General features: G+C 31.8%; 2 protein-coding genes across 2 annotated transcripts in view; both read left to right on the plus strand.

Moving 5' to 3' along the window:
- Positions 1-6,107: 6,107 nt before the first annotated feature.
- HELRODRAFT_76547 (hypothetical protein) lies at positions 6,108-8,193 on the plus strand (the record flags this gene model as incomplete). Its single annotated transcript, XM_009016367.1, has 6 exons — positions 6,108-6,242; positions 6,552-6,596; positions 6,678-6,784; positions 6,942-7,209; positions 7,602-7,869; positions 8,081-8,193. Coding segments are annotated over 6 exons (936 nt in total), but the record flags the coding sequence as incomplete, so codon positions are not given.
- A 2,557-nt stretch (positions 8,194-10,750) lies between these two features.
- Positions 10,751-21,505, plus strand: part of HELRODRAFT_140232 (hypothetical protein) — a gene marked incomplete at both ends in the record, with an annotated part of 28,777 nt that continues 18,022 nt past the window's right edge. The window contains one exon of the mRNA XM_009016368.1: positions 10,751-10,868. Within this exon, the coding sequence (XP_009014616.1) occupies positions 10,751-10,868 (118 nt within the window). The remainder of the gene's footprint in view (positions 10,869-21,505) is intronic.

Raw genomic sequence — 21,505 nt, forward strand, 5'->3', positions numbered from 1 at the left:
TATACATATATATATATATCAATAACAAGAAATTTTTAAATAATAATAATAATAATAATAATAACAATAATAATAATTATTATTATGAACATTATTATTCATTCATCTTCAATGAAACTAATTACCAAAGAATTTCTAATAAATAATAATAGACATCCAAACAACAACACTAATATGATTATTAAGATGATGATGATAATGACGATGATCATATGAACTGTAGTAAAATGATGATAATATAATGATAGATATATAAAATGATGATGATAGTATGATGATGATCGTATAAATATAGATAATAATGTTATGAGATAGCAATAAATCGATTCTATGTACTCATATGATTAGGTTTATAAGATTATTATCTAATGTTTAATACTTTTTAATCAAATATTGTCACCAAAATTGTCATCACATTGTCATATAAATATCTCTCTCTCTCTCTCTCTCTCTATATATATATATATTTTTACAAAAAAGAAGACCAAAGAAGATAACCAGCCAGTAAAAAACCCTGACACCTAATTTCCATCTAAATTCATTTTGACAAAGTCAATTTCCATCTAAGTTCATTTTGACAATGTCAATATTTCTCTACATCAAAAAGCACTGATGATGATTCATTCAGAATCGAAATATGGCCTTATTTGCAGCATGAATTCGGAAAATAAGTTTATTTTAAATTTTAATAAACTAAACATTCACCAAAAAACTTTAGTGAGAAAAATTGAAAAAACGAACTACAAAAATATTAACGCCAAACATTAGGTAGAATTTATAGAATATTGTAAAAATTATGGTCTATTACCAACATATATATATATATATATATATATATATATATATATATATATATATATATATATATATTCATATTATTTTATTTTACTTCAACTAGTTACTAGATGCAACTGATATTCAGAAATTTAATTTTAAATGTTTTAATTTAAACCTCGCATGTTGTAACTTTTTCTGACTTCTGACAGAGTTTGATTTACAAAATAAAAATAAATGAAATAAAAAATAAAAATAATGCAATAATCCGACAATTGTTAGAAATTATTATTATTATATTAGAACATCACATCACTGATATATATCCGGACATCACAAATAACACTAGGACTAGGATGAAAATTAGTGTGACTTTTTTAAATTAAAAATACGAATAAATGAAGAAAATATTTACTAACATTGCCAACCGGATGACGGAATTATTTAAAAAAAAACAAACATAATTTGATTTATTTTGTTATTTTAAAAGTATTTAATTATTTTGTTAAAAAATTCGTTGATGCGTGTTCGTATATTTATTTACTATTTAAGCTGCTTGTTTATTTCATTTTTAATCGCAATCAACTTTTTAAAAGCTAATTTAAACTTTAACTATTCAACTCATTTCCACATTTTTTTGGTGAATTCGAATTCAAAATGCATTTACCTGCAAAAATTCAATAATATTGAAAATAAAATTTTTTAATTGTTATTCTTAAAATATAAATATATAAAATATTTTATGTAAAATTGACCGAAATTTGAATAAAGCAATATTGAACACTAAACCAATATTCATTGCTAGGCTATGACGTCATCTCTAGAATAAAAGAAATATATATAATAATATTTTACTCCTAAATATTGCTCACTATCTGTTCTTACTAAATATTTGAAAAGACTAAATTTTCCTATTTTTACCAAAATTCCTTTTCCATCTTTTTATTTTTCTGACGTGTCTAGAGTCTTATATGCTTATTTTATCTTTCCTGTCCTTTGACACTATCTGTTTTCCAAAATGACTTCTAGTAACAACCCAATTGCTCATTTTCTATACATATATAGTTTAAGAATTTAACCTCGCGTTATCAACGTTTATTTGAACTGTACAAAGAACGTTAAAACTGTACGAAGACAATTTTCTATAAATGATTACTTTGAAACATTTTTTGCCACAAAAACTGCCTCTACCCCCGCCACAGACAAAAAATTCCTCAAATTGAAATAGTGACATTGTTTGAAATAGTGGGTAACTCCTACTTGTGTTTAAAGTTTGTAAATTCAAATGTAGGAACCTTAATTCAAAGTTCAAAGAAGTTATTAGCGTAATTTCCTAAACTGCTATTTAGGAAATTTTATAAAAAATTTCGTTTCTAAAACTTTTTCTGAAATTTGTAACTGGCTGAGCCTGAGAGCTAGCTATAAGGACAGGTTGCTAACGCTGTCAGCTCCTTATTAAATATTATAAGTTTTCAGATTTTTTTGCAATATAAATATCTTTTCAAATTTTGAATTCACCAAAGATCGTTTATTCGTTCAGGTAGTAAAAATTCTTAACAATTTTTCGTTAGGAATATCTGATAATCAAATTGCAACATTGTTTTTTGGGAAAAAATATATAGCTACATGTATTTACATGGTTACATATTTTGTTCTATATAACGTCAATAATGTTTTTCGATAAATGCGGACTTGTACATAGAAGTTAAACATTTTTCAAAAAGTATATTTTTGAATAAATTTAAAAAAAGCAAAACTGGAATAAATAAAAAAGCGCCTGCTGGTGTGATTGTGGAAAGATAATGATGGATGGACAGGATGAATCGATTGCTTCAATATACTCCATGAATGCATTACAACCGTAACATAAAAATCTCAAAAAATAAAACAAAATCAATAGTAATAAAAATTATTATTATCATACCACAATTTTATTATATTTTTATTATATTATTATTCATATTTTAATTTCATTATAATTCATTGTAATCATTGTAATTGTAATTCATTTTAATATAAAATATAAAGTCGTTTATCAAGTCGTCGCCCAATCTACATACCAGGCAAAGACCTTCATCACAAGACACCTCAAACATATTAGCACTTAAGAAAACTTTATCATTACCGAACTAGTTTTTACTTATTGATCAGTTGATCACCTCACTTTTATCGATCACCTCACTAACTCACTAAGTCATCATTTAGTCTATTAATAAGTCACCAAATATATTAATACTCATTAAACTTTTTCACACACAGGCCTAGTCTTTATCTATCGATCACCTGACTAACCCACTAAGTCATCATCTAGTCTATCAATTTGCCGTTACTTCATTTTATATTCCATCGTCAATTACTTTTCTTTTATTTGTCTTATTAGTATTATTTATTTTATTCTAACATATTTTATTTTTCATGTTTTATCATTTCTCTTCCTCACTTTTTGTATTTATTTTCTCACTTATTTGTTTAATTTTGTTTCACTGCCTTGCATGTTGTTACAGTTTCTGCGTCTGTCAGATCCTGATTTTTAAAGAATAATAAAAAAAAAAAATTTAAACCATCACCCGCACCTTTTTAGCGTCAAACTGCTTGACACACTTCATGTCTTCACACACAGATTGACATATTTGGTCATGGCTATCGTCTAATTTCGAAGGTTCATGATTGTAAGAGTATTTAAAAAAAATAATAAATAGAAATTATTATGAATTTATTTAATAATAAAAAATGATTTCAGAGGCAAACTATTCGGTAGGTATTGCGGTAGAGGAAGGTAAAAAATGTTATCGTTCATAAGAATTCAAATGCAGATTACTTGGGTATTTCGTTATTAGTATGATATAAAATATAACGACATTTTTATAGCGCTCTTTTTCATTTAATAATTGCTACAAAAAATAATAAATTTTTGAAAATTGCGCAAGTACATCAAACCGAAACGCGTCCAAACATCAGCATGTAGCTAGAGTTAGAGTAACTCGTCCTCAGATTAAGTGTACACTCATCTTATTTGGATTTGCAAACATGAAGAAAAAAGAAAAAAACGTTGAAAGAAAAGTAAAGTAAAAATATAGGTATATTAATATTGATTGATTTGTTGATACGTAAAAGCGATTGAGAAAAGCAAAAAATAAAAAAAAGAAGAGAGAGAGAAAGAGAAAGAGAGAGAGAGAGAGAAGAAACAAGATAGATAGAATTGTTAGCATCTTTAAATTTTGTCAATGTATCAATTTTCCAACGTATAAGTGTAGTTTTGAAATTTGCATAAACATTGCCATACGTAAAGAATTATGATAATCATTACCATGATAAATAAAAGAAAACACACGTACACACACACATATAAATCTCTGCGTACGTAAAGGCACGCGCACACAGACACACACACACACACAAACACACACACCCATTATCGAGCAAGCGGATAAACAAGTCCCATACCCACGCCTGTTGTTTTTCCTGTCAATAAAATATGATCCATCTCCATACTATCTCAATGCAATTCACACACGTACACACACACACACACACACACACACACACACACACACACACACACGCACACACATGTATATATATATATAATCATGTATTATATGTTAGTGTATTCATCAATCTATCCTCTTTTCATCCTCATCTCGGTGCGCACGTACTTATCCATCTAAGTACGCGCGTACTTATCCATCGGTGCACTTACCAGGTATGCACCTGTACCATCCATCATGATTATTCATATCATCATCTCTTTCATTTATCCAATGCACTTAAAGAGAAAGAACGAGTGAAAGAGAGAGATAGAAAGAACGAGTGAAAGAGAGAAAGAGAGAGAAAGAAAGAGAGTGAGATTGAAAGAGAGAGAGAGAGAGAGAGAGAAAAAAAAAGGAGAGAGAGAGAAAAAAAAAGAAGAGAGAGAGAGAGTAAAACGAAGAAAACCAAAAATGAATGTTGAGGATGATGATGCAATGTTAGTTTAAATTTTCATCAATTTCAGTTCTTTTCATGTTAAATTGCTCAGATTTTAAAGAAAATAATAAACAAATGTTTTTAAAGTAAAATAATTTTTAATTCAAAGATACGAAAAATGCTGTCTTAAAACAATATACAAAAATAAGTAGATATATATATATATACATATAAAGACACATATAGACATACATACATATACATAGATACATAATACTATAATAGATATACATAGATACATACCTATACATGCATACGTAAATACATATAGAGATGTATTAACATATATTCTTACGTTCATGAATGTCTTGCATAAAATACAATAAACCTATTCAACATTACGCACAATATAAACGTTTAGAACATTACAGAAATGATTTTTAGTACTATCCACTGATCTAAAATAAATTAAATAAATGTTTTGTATTTGAAAAATAAAACAATAATTAAAAAATAATAATATACAAATTGAGGAAAAAATTTTAAACCGTCGTCAATAACACAACAAAAAAAGCCAGGGCCAGTAACAACAACAGATATAACTACCGCACCTACTACTAATACTACTACTACTACCACTACTACTTCTACACTACTACTTCTACTACTACTACTACTACAACAACAACAACTACTACTACTACTACAACAACTACTACTACTTCTACTACTACTACTACTACAACAACAACAACAACTACTACTACTTCTACTACTACTACTACTATTTTTACTACAACTACTACTACTACTTCTACTACTACAACTACTACTACTACTTCTACTACTACTACTACTACTACTACTACAACAACTACTACTACTACTACAACAACTACTACTATTTCTACTACAACTACTACTACTACTTCTACTACTACAACTACTACTACAACAACTACTACTACTACTACTACTACTACTACTACTAATATTATTATTATTACTACTACTACTACTACTACTACTACTATTACTACTATGACGACGTCGACAAGAAAAAAGCAGCAACACAAACGCAACAACTTCTCGACAGCCATCTACATTTTTCTGATGTCTTTCTCGCTGAACCAAGGTTGTGAACTTTTTTCATTTGAAATAATAATAATAATAATAATAGTTGCTGCTGCTGCTACTACTACTGCAGCTATTTTTACTGCTACTTCTACTGCTACTACTACTGCTAATACTACTGCTACTTCTACTGATACTACTACTGCTAATACTACTGCTAATACTACAACTACAACTGCTGTTACTACTACTACTACTACTACTACTACTACTACTACTACTACTACTACTACTACTACACCTACAATTAATAACAATAATTATATTCATAATAATATTTATAATAAACAGTTTCTTGCGATAGCCAAGAGCGAAAACTGATAGAAAGTTTATTCAAAGATTACGACTACCAAGTTCGACCGGTTAGAAACAATGGAACCCCAATAGATGTTGAAGTTGACTATTGGTTCATATCGCTGCTGGATATCGTTAGTTGATGCTTTTGTTGTTGATGTGGTGTTGCTGGAAGGATGGGATTGTTTTCGATGTGATGTTGTTGGTAGGTTGAGATTGTTGTAAGTGTTGTTGTTGACGTTTTAGATGTGATGTCGCGATGATGTGATTGTCGTTAGTGTTGATAATGTTGTTGGTATTTCGTGACATTTTTTGGGCGGTGAAATGGCGTCTGGTCTAACTGCAACACTGGCTTGGTTTGATTACAACATATTTACACATGTAACACATGATTACAACAACATTACAACAACATACAACATTACGACAAACCTTCTTATCAGCAAGAGAAGAGTCAGAGCATGTCAGCTTTCGGCTGGATGCAGATGGTTTGAAAATTTCTGTTAATTTATTTATTTTTAATTAATTAATTAATTAACGACTGAAAAACTCCCCCAAAACGGCAAAAGGTCTGGAGGGATGAATTTATTGTGTGGAACATGACGCAGTACAACTTAACTTACGTAGTCGTCAATGCCAAGGATATCTGGTATCCTGACCTTATAATCAGGAACAGGTGAGTAAGTAGTGGAGAAAAACTACATTTTCGGTAAAAAATTTTCAATATTTTCACACTTTTACTCACCGAAATGACGCACTAGAGTTCTAGCTAATTAAAATAAAAACTACACCCAATTAGAATTTTATGAAATTTTTGAATCCAATTTATGCAGCGCTGATTCAGTATACGGAGACATCTTCGACAACAACAAGTACAGAGTGCCAATATATAGTGACGGGTCGGTTTATTTCTACACAGCAGGACAGACGAAAACATTCTGCTTGCTGAATACCTTCTACTTCCCATTCGATAACCAGACGTGTTTCTTTCAAGTCGATAGTTGGACCTACACTAACACGCAGGTTACTCTCAATACGACGGATGGTATCAAGATGAACCTTTATAACAACAATGGACAGTGGATTTACGAGGGTAACAGCGTGAGTGGAAGTTTTTGAGTTTTGGTCTCAGTTTTTTAGATTTAGAGTTTTTTAAATATATATTTATATGTATATATTTCACTTCAATCCTAATTTTATGTTCTTTGTGTTAAGAATTTGTAGCTACACCTTAAAATGGAATCTGAAATTAACTAAAAATATCTTGAAATACATTTTCAATGAAAAATAACTTACGCGTTAATTTTATATCTTTCAAACAAATTTTTTGCCAATTTTTCTGCTAATGAGTCTTAGAATTTAAAAAAATTAAGCTTTCTTGAAAAATTTGATTTGGATATAAATTGCTTAACAACTTAAATAAATTTAAAATAATTAACTCATTTTAATGAAATATTCGAAACTTTATGAAAAAAAAACTCCACCCAAATTAGTTTAAAGTTTGCCACGAAAGTTTCAACGGTGATGTTTACGACAACATAAAATTCTTCTTTTTTATAAAAAGGAAACCCCTCTACTACCTAACAAACCTCATAATTCCGTGCTGTCTCATGTCTGTGATTGTTCTTTTTGTATTTCTATTGCCCGCCAGTGCAGACGAGAAGGTATCTCTCAGCATCACTGTTCTCTTATCGTTCTCCGTTTTTCAGTTGCTGGTCGCCGGCAACATGCCTGAGACATCCGAATACGTTCCGCTGATAAGTTTGTGGATATTTTTTTCAAACTTTGTAAAATTATGATTAAAAATTTGCTAAGATTTTTTTCACAGATGGTTTTTACATTCTTGCCATTGGACGCAAAATCTTTATTCGATTTTTTTATATAAGTCTATCAAAAATTTATCGTAATGATCGCTAGCACACGAATAAATTAACCAACTAACTACCATCCACCACCAAATAAACCCCACCAGCCATGTACATAACGTTCGTGATGATTTTGTCATCCATGTCTCTCTTCTGCACCATCATCGTCCTCATGATTCACCATCACGATACCCAAACACCTCCGCCGAAATGGCTTCAAAAATTTGCTCTGGAATGGTTTGTCTTTCTTCTGTGTACAAAATCTAAACTTGTTCCTTGCAGGAAAAAGAAGAAAACTGAAGAAAATTCCAATGAAGTTATCGTCAAGAAATTAGAAGTTGATTGTGGAATTCCAAATAAATCGATGGTTATTGACAGTGAAAAGTCTATAGAAATCATTGAAAAATGTACGGCTGAACTCGAGGTGAGAAATGCTTTACGAAGGATTTCGAATTTTACCGAACGACAACTTGACGTTGAGTGCACGGCTTTCAGTGGCAACGTCGCGAACGGTAGTGCAACGAAATTGGATGTCGAAAACATCAAGAATATTTTTGATAAGAACCATTTGGGAGTCAGCAGTCATCACAATATCAGTCCTGGAAACAATGCTGATGTCAGCTGTGGAGTACAAAATTATTCAGCTGGTTTATATGGGCCCAACAGAATTTCTAACAACAATATTCCGAAAGATGTAAACACCCAAAATAATTATGTTATCAATATTTCAGTAAATTCCAACAAATTTGAGGACGACAACAACAATAATAGTGATGAAAAAGCAGATAAAAATGTGAAGGAAACATACTCCAAGGAATCATCAGCAGAAAATAATCAAAATGCATCCTTACCAACACATTCAACCATCGCAACAAACTCTGTGGAACGAGAGCTGAACCAAATAAATACTGACCAGACTGTTGACCATTTTGAATTTCAAACAAGTGTGGATGTTGAGCCAACAACCAACGGTCGAAACGGTTCATTCAGTGGAAGAAACTACAAAGAGAAGAGAAATCTTTATTCGAGCACAAAATCTAACGAAGTGAATCAGGAACCGAACTATAGTTGCGACGCTAACAACAATTACATTGCAGGCAGTCTCAACAATGTTTTCATTAAAAGTGGCAGCAATAGATGTAGCGGTAGCTTTAGCATGACTAGCAGTAACAATAACGACAGCAACAAAAAAACTTCAGAACATAAATCTTCCGACCGCGACGAAACTAATATGATCGAGGCACAACACACCTCGTCAAAATTCCGCCAAAAATTTCATCAACATAACAAAACCGATTTCTTCAAATCAACAATCAGTCAGTTGTCTGATTCGGAAAGGAATGAAAAAATGCAAATGTCATCCATCTTCCAACTGGTTACGGCAAGTTTGGCGCGAATAAGTTCAGAAAAGAGATCGGAAGAGATAAAGAAACAGTGGACCAACATCGCCATGGTGATAGATCGGCTATTTTTGGTCATCTTCACACTGGTTACCGTTGTTGTAGCTGTCGTTTTGCTTGGCTTGTATCCGCAACTGGGACCGAAAGAACTGAGGGATGTAACATGCGAAAGCGACTATAAAAGAAAACATTAAAAAGTGAAAGCGTGTTGTACGTCTGTGTTGTACGTCTGTGTTGTACGTGTCTTGTACGTAGGAAGGATTTCAAACTCGAAAAGATTGCCGCTTATTTAGTTACTACCACTGCTGCTTAAAATTTTGTATTTAAAAAAATTTAAATCAATGACTAAAAGGATATTGTTGTTGATGAATGGCCAACCCTGTCAACGTTGATAGTGTAAGGCGCCGTGTTGTATAACAAACAATTTTAAACAAGACTGAAAATATTTGATGTCATTTTATATTATTATTATAATTATAACTATTATTATTATCATAATTATTATTATTATCATAATAATTGTTCTTATTATCATAATTTTATTCAACTGGCTGTTGACATTGAAGACATATGTAAGAATAATTCATTTGAAAAGTATGAAACTTTGATCTCACGAAGATATTGATGATGAGTGTGTGTCCAAATCAAATATACATCGATCGATCTACCTTTTATTTAGATGTTAATAAAATTTGTTAAAAATTTTTTTAAAGGTGATTAACATTGTGCTTCGTAAAATATATATGTTGGTGTTGCTGGTTTGCTCCTGCTGTGATGGTTTGCTAGTGTTGTTGGTTCGTTAATGTTGTTGGTTCGTTAGTGTTGTTACTACTATCACCATTATTAGAATTATTTATATTAATTTTGCTATAACTTTTTAAAAATTCATCAGTTGAGTGGCTGTAAATTTTCTCTAAAAACGATTTTAGCAAGTGAAATAGCTTCACAACCTGAAAAATTATTCGCGAATTGGAAAAAACATTAAAAAATGTGAAGTGCTCCACTTTAAAAACGATTTTGTTATTAATAGATATTTAAACTATTATTTAAAATCATCCGACTCTTGATTTTTTGAGTACTTATAGTTGAGGCAATTCAAATTTTGAAAAGCTGCTCTTAAGAAGACAGGTTGGAAAAGCTTTATAAGTCGTCAGCAAGTTTTTTTTTCAGCGAGTCTGTTTCTTCGAAAAAAAATTTTCCGACAATTATTTCAAAATGAAAGTTATATTTGTGGCCGTTGTGGTTGCTTTTGCAGCCTTGGTAGTAACAGCTGAAGGTCTGTGAACATTTTTAAATCTAGATTTATTAATATAATTTTAAATATTATTTTTTTAAAGAGTCATTAATAATTTTAATTTTAAAAAGACTTTTCAAAAAATACAATTCTTAGATGAAAAGTGCAGAGAGCCAGTCTGTCCAGTCAGAATCCCATGCATATTCGGAAACAAGATGGACGAAAGTGGCTGCCCTACGTGCGAGTGCGCGCTTAATCCGGGTAAAAAAATCATTCGTTCATTCAATCATCAACCCATCCATCTATTCAGCCAATTTTCATTCTCTCATCAATCCATCCATTCATCAATCAATGTATTCATTCACAAATTGACCAATGCATTCATTCATCGACTTAATAGATCAAGGACAGTGCATGGATTGCGATTCTTTGACTCTATGCTACAAGAGTAACAAAGTTAGCTATGAGGGCTGCTATCTCTGCATTTGTGCATAACGATCAGACGTGATGAAGATGATGATGTAATGATGATGTGGTTGATGTAATGATGATGTAATGATGATGTGGTTGATGTAATGATGATGTAATGATGATGATGTGGATGATTTAATGATGAAGATGATGATAACGAATATGGCAGCGAAATCACATTATTGATGTTTTTATAACAACAATGATTTCTTGTGTGATAAGGTTTCATTCAAATGGTTACAGTTACATTAATTTACGTAGCTCTTCTTACGTAACAGTGATTAATTTAATATGATTAAATTTGCAACTTTGATTTAAATTTGTACAAGAAATCGATAAAAATATTTCTTCGAATTTGTGAACTTGATGAGTTAATAAAGTTTTAAGTCAAAACCAAATTTAGAGTTTTTTGACTTTGAAGAGGAAATTAGTTATTGATAGTAAATAAAAATAAATAAATAAATAAATAATAGAATAAATAAATAAATAAAAGTATTTTTATCGTCTTAATATCAATAAAGAACCAGGCGACTAGCGACTATTAAACTTTGAAATCGCTTTACGTGCCTGTTGTCTGCCTCTACAAAACAAGCCTATACCATGCATCTGAAAAAAATATTCATAAAGGTTGATTGTCGCAAAAATATAATTTGACATGTGAAGCGTACATTCAAGGCCTTCACTTATAAGGAATCTACACGAAAAAGATAAATTTAACCTGTTTTATCTGTAGAATACTTGAAGAAATCACTTGTTTTTATAAAGAAATTATTTAAAATCTTGAAAATATCTCTTTTCTAACTAATTATTGTCAAGTTGATGCTGAAAATTGTAATATTTAAGGGTCTTCGCTAAGTAACTGGGTGTTTTTGTTAAATTAAATACGTGTAAAGGCCCTACACTGAATCAATAGAAGTCTTCCTACCTGGATATCTGGTGTGGTCCTATTTTGAAATAACCGGGCCCAAGTTCAAAAGAAAAATGAATGAATGAATGAACGATTGAATGAATGAGTGAGTGAGTAAATGATTGAATGAATGAATGAAGGAATGAATGAATGAATAACCAAATAGAGAAAGACAAATGAATACCTATGCGTAATGAATCATAAAATGTCATTGTAGTAAAAAATTCTTCTAAAATTTTCAGCACTTGAACTTTAAGAACGATATTGACTAATTAATTAATTAATTAATTTATTAATAATCAAATTAGTAATTTCTGTAACATTGATTATTTAAAACAGAAAAAAATTTCTTTGATGTTTTTCTATTATGAAACCGGGCCTATTCTAAACAATCTTTCGCCTGGTTTTATTTTCAAAATATTTACTCAAAAAACACTTTTTATTATATATATATATATATATATATATATGTTGGTAATAGACCATAATTTTTACAATATTCTATAAATTCTACCGAATGTTTGGCGTTATAAATTCTTTCCGGCATAAGTTTAGTTCATTCTTGACAATGCAATCAACATCACAGTGATCCCATTGATTCAACAATTCAGTTAGTTGATTCGACAAGTCTTGAACTACCTTCTTTTTAACTTCTAATTCTCGAGAGAGATGGAGCAGTCGCTGCTCGCGATCTTGTTCGATTGTTAGATTACGTCGGTTGGTCGCAGAACTTCGCCAAACATTCGGTAGAATTTATAGAATATTGTAAAATATATATATATATATATATATATATATATATATATGCTTTTGCCCAATCAAAATTTTAATTACAATTATAATGTAACATTAAAAGCTTAATAACAACGAATATAACACACCAAAATTGAAACGTAGATGATCAGACTGAGACGAAAATTTGAAACTAGTAGTAATTAAACCCACTCCTTTCAACAAAACTTCACAGGCATAAAAATAGGCATAAATCACATTTTAGCATAACAATGTCAAACATTTGCGACGCAATAATTTTGAAAAATTTTCCATACTTGAATTTTAAAGAGACTATTGTTTCAAAATGTACCATCACCACTGACTGCTTCATCTAAATACTTCATCTGTAATATTGTTATTTAAAGTGGAGAGTCATAATTTTTAGTTTTAAAATTTTTAGATGTCATTTTCTATAATTTCATCGTAAAAAAATGAGTGCTATTTCTGTAGCAGCAGTAGTCGCGATGTTGGCGTTTGGGGTTGTGAAAGCCGAGCCCGAACGTTAGCTACAATTAATTTTTTTATTTTTCTTCTTTTTTCAAATTTTATTAAAAAATTCAGATACTTCATTGCGTGTAGCTATAGGTTATTTTACAATAAACTTTTTTTACGTAATTTATTGAAAATGATGAAATTTAGCTCGAGATTATTGTAAAATCAATACAGTTTTTTAAAAATCCCAAAATGTATAAAATTGTTGTAAAAATTATTAATCAAATTTAATAATTATAAAGAATTTTTTAATACTTTTGTCAAGTCAGTTAGTGTGAGGTGTCCCATATACCGTTGCGCGGCTGATTTCATGTGTCTATACGGTGGGTTGAGAAATGACGAACGTGGTTGTCCGACATGCCAGTGCAAGATAAATCCTGGTTAGAGTCGTTCGTTCATTTGTTCGTTTGTTTGTTCGTTCGTTTGATAAGTTGGTTGTTCGTTCGTTTGTTCGTTCGTTCGTTCATAGTTCATTAAATCGTTTGCTTGTTCGTTTGTTGGTTTGGTCTTTCTGTCCATTCATCAATTCATCCATCCGTCTATCAATTTCTTCATTCATTCATTTGTTTATTCACTCTTTCATTCATTCGATTACTCACTCTTTCATTCATTCACTCACTCCTTCAATCATTCATCATGCAGATCAGAGCAAGTGTAGAGATTGTGACGCTATGACAGGCTGTTCCAGGAGTCGTTCTGTTGATGAGCAGGGCTGCTATTTATGTATCTGTGCCTAAGAAAGATGATGAGGTAGATGGTGAAGAAGATAATGAAAAAGATGATGATAGTGATGAAGGTGATGATGAGGATGATGATGAGGAAGAGAGAGAGATAGAAAATGAGGATCTTTTACGTAGCAAACATTCGAAAATTTTTATGTCAAACATAATTCGAAATGATTTTTTTAGTCCAAACAAGAAAGTTTAGGTTTACAATCATAAAAAATGTTTCATTTGTTTATTTACGTATTCGTTCACGTATTTTCACTCATATTTATTCTTTCATTTATTCATTCATTCACTCATTCATTCATTTGTTCATTAATTAGTTTGTTCGTTCGTTCATTCATTCATTCGTAAAAATTTAAAAAATAGTTTTTTCATTCGTGAGCTTAACAAGGCACTTTAAAGAGTCTAAAAAACAATTTCGTTTCATCATCCTCTCTATCGTCATCACCATCTTCATCATCACCATCTTCTTCTTCATCATCATCTCCATCGTCATAATTTTCATCTTAATCACCATCTTCATCTCATCATCCCCTCAAAACAATTATCATTATAATTATTTTAAGCACATCCTCAGGCGAGCCTCATAGCAAGTTATAGCCAGATAGACGACGGCATTGTATAAAACGAGTTAGTAGACAGATAAAAAAATATTGCGAGTTCATCAATCGCGGTGCAGAAAATTGTAATAGAAACGAGAGTAAAAAAGTTTATTTTCAAAAGTTTTTAAAAACTTTTCAATTTTTAAAACAAGTAGGGAAACTTTTTTTTTTATAACTAGCTTTAAGGTTATCGCCATGAGTTGTACATGTACATACAAAAGAAAAGAAATTGATTCGAGATGAGGATTATGGAGATGATGATTAAGACGAAGATAATGTAGATAAAATATTTTTAAATTCTTCGTCATTACCCTCATTGCATTCATCTCTCTATTTCAACTTCATCATCATCATCTTTATCATCTTTATCATCATCTTTATCATCATCGTTGTCGTCATCTTTCTCTTCTTTGCCATCATCATCACCACATCGTCGTCACTCTATCTCATTTTCAACATCTTCATCGCCGCCAGGAAAAAAAATCCGAAATATCAGATGGAACGAGTCCTCGTTATTAGTACCTGTATTCGTCATTGTAGTGGTTGTTCGGCCTCGATGCTGAGGTGGTTTCTGAGCACAATCCCAGTCAATAACATTGATTTAAGAAGAACAAATGCTATGTTACACGCATAAATATTGTTGTGGCAAATTTTATAAGAAAAATATCTTTTTCACAATTTTTTTTCATATTTTTTCAGAATTATTTAATAGAAAATGCGTATTCACTAGCATGTATTATTGTAGATCGAAACATCCTGAAATACGTTTTTTGAATGATTAAAAAGATTTGTATGGATTGTGTGTTTGTTTATACGTGTATGTGTGGTGTGTATGTATGTATATATATCATACCATATGTACCGTACTTCAATACCATCAATGCCATATTACCTGAGATTCGCTTTGTTTTAACTAACCAATTTTTTATATACTTATACTTGTGTGTGTGTGTGCGTGCGTGCGTGTGTGTGTGTGTGCATTATTGAGAAAACAGAAAAAAATTGTCTGTCACTCACCCGCCCCTGTGTTGTTTGTACGTTCAATAAAATATGATCTCTCTCCATTCATCATTCATTTATTTATTCATTCGTTCGTTTATTCCTTCATTCATTCGTTCGTTCGTTTCATTTGTTCGTTTCTTCATTCATTCATCCATTCATACATACATCATACTGTATATATATATATATATATATACATATATATATATATATATATATGTGTGTGTGTGTGTGTGTATGTATGTGCGTGCGCGCGTGTGTGTACGTGCGTATGTGAGTGCCTTACACTTTTGTTTGATTCAGTGCACTTGATGTAAAAATAAAATGAAAGACAACAAATGAAACGACGGTGCTGTTAAAGGTACGGTTTATATTTCAAATCTTCAGTGTGGGACCACTAAAAATATGAAAATTCACAAATTCACTTTCTTTTTCTCACGATTCTTCTCATAACATTTTTCCATTTCTCAGTATGTGCGTAACCACGCGTGAATAAACGAGCCCGGGATATCACAACTGGTCCCACATATAACATATAATAGACGGGGATCTCTTGGCATTCAAATCCGGCTAGAGCAACGCCAGTGTCAGGCAACTTGACCACTACACTATCATCATACATGGGGATACATTTTGGATTCTCAATAAATCTATACAATTATAAGTTCTACTTAATTCTGCCATGCTTTCTGATCGATGCTGTCTTGTTTCATTTGACAATTAAACAAGATCTCAATTTAAATTTCTTTCTGTAGATGAAACTTTTAAGACTAAATACTCCTAGCTACAATATACGCTCACCCCTGTATATTTATAAGTAAACATGATTAGACACGCAAAAATGCATACACACTACACACACATATATACACACACACACATACACGTAGAAATACACACACATACACACACATTACGTATGTGCTTATATAAATGAAATCATTTTAAAAGTAAAATCGATACTATATTCTTCTATAGGAGCCAGCGTTGATTTGGACTTTTAAATATTCCACCAAATAGAAATTGAACGAGTGTATGCGGTTCATATGCCTGCTAAAATCCCATTTAACTAAAAGTTTCAATTTAATTCATTAAAAATTAACTATTTTATAGTGAATTTTGTATTAACACACTCGAAATTATTTTCTAAATCATAATAAATACTTATATAACTGATCAAAGTGTTAATATGATTTGATGAATAGAACCTCAATAAATAATATTTTATGTTTATAAATCAATTGAAATATTCCATTTAAAAAAAGGATAGAAACAAAAGATTATTTCAAAAACCAATAATCATTCTTAAATTTCGGTCGTCAACAACAACAACAACCGCAACAACAACAACGACGACAACAACAAAAATGACGTCATCTAGAGAATAATTACAATCGCAACGAACCAACAACAAACAACAACAGGATTTTTCAGCATAGTCGCAAGCATGAATAACAATTTTTTGATATTCTTCTTGATCCTGCTCAAGAGTAAGACGTGATTTTTTTTCGTAACTCTGCCTAACCACCACGCCATAGATACTGAATTTATAATACTTAATGATAATAAGCTAATTATAATATGTTAATGATAATACGCTAATAATAATAATAATATGTTAATGATATGTTAATGATATGTAGATTTATGATATGTCAATGAAACCTCAAGTACATGATATAAGTTGATAATAAATTAAGGATATTTGAATCAAACATTATTAACATGTTGATTAACTTTTATTAACAACAACAACAACAACAATAACAAAAACAACAACAACAACAACAACAATAATAATAATAATGTAATTATAGAATTCTATGATAATTGTAAACAGCCTGTTGCGCTAATGTCGAGAGACTGCTGGTAGACAGTCTATTTTCAACTTACGACAAAGAGGCGAGACCAGTCAAAGACAACACTACGGTCATCACAGTCGATGTAGACTATTGGTTCATCAATCTGCAAGATGTCGTATGTTGAGCCTAGAGACATTTTGGAAATATTTTTTGAAATTTTTTTCTCAATAACAATTTTCTCTTAACTATCTTTTATGATGATGCATCAATACACAAACAAACACACACACACACACACACACACACACACACACACACACACACACACACGCACACACACACACACGCACACACACACACACAGAGACACACACACAGACACACAGTCAGACAGTGATACACACACACACCACACAAACACACACACACAGTTGTTGATTTAGACAACCTTGACGGACAGGGTGGGCCAATAATTGTGGTAGTGTGTCTGAAAACATTTTTTCGGTCGGCTTTATACAAAAGACGGTCAATTTTCTGACTTTTAATAAACATCTGCTCTACAACGCGCTGGGGAACTGGCTCCCTCCGGCTTCTTCTAGATCCGCCACTTCACTTACAAATTTTATGTGGATATGTGCGACTCAATGCATCACATACATTGTGTGTGATTTGCCATGTAGGGATCTGCTGGTATTCGAAGCCGGTCACTGCAACAGAAGTAGGTTCAGGTACCTCAAACTTCAAACTATTTCGCCGTTTTTGGACCGTTTCGTTTCATATTCACTGTTGACGTTCATACAATTTTTGATACGTTTGGTATTTTTTGTAAGAGCGCCAAGTTATTCAACGGTGGTTGCGGTGTATTTGGGAATAAGGAGTCGTAATTATTTTTAGTAGCGTTTTTTTTAAATGCTGTTGGCGTTCTCATGTTAAAATGACTAAGTTCTCTGAATTCTTGCTAAATTGTATCAATAAATGATGATAAGTTTCATCGTACATGGGCATTGATATCAGATGAAATATAATACATCGGCAGTACTTGCATAGTACCTTGAATGAAAACAAACAAAATTTGTAAAAAATAATTTTCTTTCAAAACGTTCCAAACGATCTGTTTCTGTTTTCGTTTTGTTTGTTCATTTTCTTTATAATATCAATTATTTTTTATAATTATCATTCCATCATAATTATGACGTCATCTTAGTAATTACGTCATAATAATAACTATTATTTCACTCGTTGTGCAGCTGGAGAAAGGACAGAGGATGTCAGCCTTCGGGTGGATTCAGATGGTTCGTTTCCGTGAACAACTCCCATTTCAATCGTTTGAACATTTTAAAAAATTTTATGCAGAACAAATGGAAAAACTTAATTACAAATAAATAAATATTTATCGTTTTAATTTTTTTTGTTTATCAACAGTGTTTTTTAACCTCTACAATCACACAACACACACACAAAAAACGCACATACACAGGCACACACACACACGCACACGCACACACACACACACACACATTAATACATACGAAATAACTTACCATACATTACAGAATAAGTAATGATCTCATTACATTTGAAACAGATAACGGCATGAATGACGTTTATTTCACTTTAGGTTTGGACAGATGAATATCTGCAGTGGGACATGAATGAATACAACTTGTCTTACATCGTCGTCAATGTCAAAGATATCTGGTACCCTGATTTTGTTATTAGGAACAGGTGAGTTAGAGAAAAATCATCATGTAAGTTAAAACTTTTATTTAATGTTTTTAAAAACGTATAAGCATGCGCTGGCTTGATGAGAGACTAATTAAATACTGACTGCAAATTTGTAAAAAAAACACCTACTAATGATTGACTTCAAAAAATAAACTTTGTTTTCTAATTTAAAATTTAATAAATAATCAGTCTGTCTTTTAAACTTAATCCTTACTGTAGAAAATAATCAAACAAACAACATCAGCGCCGATTCGATATACGGAGACATTCTGGACCACAAGAAGTACCGGGTCCCAATCTATTCGAACGGGTCAGTTTCTTATTACACAGCCGGTCAGACAACAACTTTCTGCTCACTGGACACACGCTACTTTCCATTCGATGTCCAGGCATGTTACATACACGTCGACAGCTGGACTTACGCTGACACGCAGGTCAAAATGAATACCACGACAGGATTCAAAAAAGATCTTTATCAAGGAAATGGCGTCTGGGAGATTCAAGGCCTCAGGGTTTGCCGTTTAAAATCATCCAGATTTATTTAACTAAATTGTATCAATAGCGAAATTTCCAAGTTTAATTTTTTAGAAGTAGAGTTGAAACAATAGTTAGAAGTTAAGAGTTTTTAAAAACGACAGCACGAACTCCAAAGTGAAGAGAACCACGGCGACGTTTACTCGTCCATAAAGTTCATCGTGCATATCAAAAGGAAGCCCGTCTATTACATGACCAACCTCATCATTCCCTGCTGCCTCATGTCAGTCATCGTCCTCTTTGTTTTCCTGCTCCCTGCTGATGCTGACGAAAAGATCTCCCTCAGCATCACTGTCGTCCTCTCTTTCAATGTCTTCCAACTGCTCATTTCTGACAATATGCCCGAAACTTCTGAATACATCCCGCTAATTAGTGCGTATACATAATTCTCATTTCTCGTAAAAATTAATCTTTCTGAATGTTCTCTAAATGTAATATTTTAACTTTAACAACATTTGTTAGTTAATGAGAAAATGTCAACCATTTAAAAATTGTTAATAATTGTTTTATAACATATTTTTACGGCAAAATAATTAACCATCTCGATTAACTGTTTGACAACACAGCTCTGTACATAACATTCGTGATGGTCCTATCTGCCCTCTCGCTCTTCTGCACCATCATCGTTCTCATGACCCATCACCATGACGTTCACATACCTCCCCCAAGATGGCTCAAAAAATTTGCACTACAATGGATGGCCTTCCTTCTTTGCACCAGATCCAAACTCGTTCCTTGCTGCGGTAGAAAGAAAAATGAAAATATCGAATTGTCCAATAGTGATATCTATGAGAAGGAGCAGAATGTCATTGAAGATGTCAAAAATGATCTCAAGAATTATAACAGTAACAACTACGCCGAAAGTAGCGTGGATGATTTTTTGTCGGATCGTTGGTTTAATGATCGCCCACAGGCTTCCAACGCCATTTATGACGAATATGCTCCTCAGAATGGTTCATTCACTGACGGTTATATGGAAAATATTGAAACCGGAGATGATAGTGACACTATGAAAAGTAGCGACAGAATTTTCGAAACTAACATTGATGTGAGTGACAGCGATATTCCCATGCAAAATCACAGCAAAGATATCTTACTCACTCACCCTAACACCTCTCACCGAACTAACGAGCACAACAGAATAGAAGTCCTGGATGACCACCCAGCTGCCTCAACTAGTACGTACCAACAACCTGCAACACAGTACAGCGAGAAAAAAAAACGTCTTAAAGCAACTAAAAAAGCAAACTTTGAAGCGGAAAAAAGCGAAAAAATGCAAATGACGTCCATCTTCCAACTCGTCACTGCAAGTTTAGCGAGAATCAACTCAGAAAAAAAAGCAGAAGAAGTGAAAAAAGAATGGGAAGATATAGCTTTGGTTCTTGATAGAGTCTTTCTTCTATTGTTCACACTGGTAACTGTCTTTGTGGCCATGGCTCTACTGGGATTCATGCCGATGTTTGGGCCTGATTACGTTGAAAACCCAATGAAGGTGTCATGAATGAGATGAGAATCCCTTCTTTAGAACAACTCCCTCATGCACGTTTCTGCTATTTTTTAAATATTTTTATATAAAAACTTAACCTTAACTACAAATAAACAATAACAAACATTTGGAACCTTTACAATAAAAAAGTTCTTCATGGAATTTGGTTCTATAGTGATGGAAATAATTTGGCTTATTATTAACTGAGATACTTCAAGTTTCATGTTAAGATGTCTGGTTAGGTAAAAATGGTTGTCGATAGATAGTATTGATATTTTAATTTTTCATAATTTAATTTTTTACTAAAGTTATGGAAACATTTCAAAAAATTTATTCGAGAGACTATAGTTTTTTAAATTAATTGCAGATTAAATA

The sequence above is a fragment of the Helobdella robusta genome, assembly GCF_000326865.2.
Source record: "Helobdella robusta unplaced genomic scaffold HELROscaffold_18, whole genome shotgun sequence".
NCBI lineage: Eukaryota > Metazoa > Annelida > Clitellata > Rhynchobdellida > Glossiphoniidae > Helobdella > Helobdella robusta.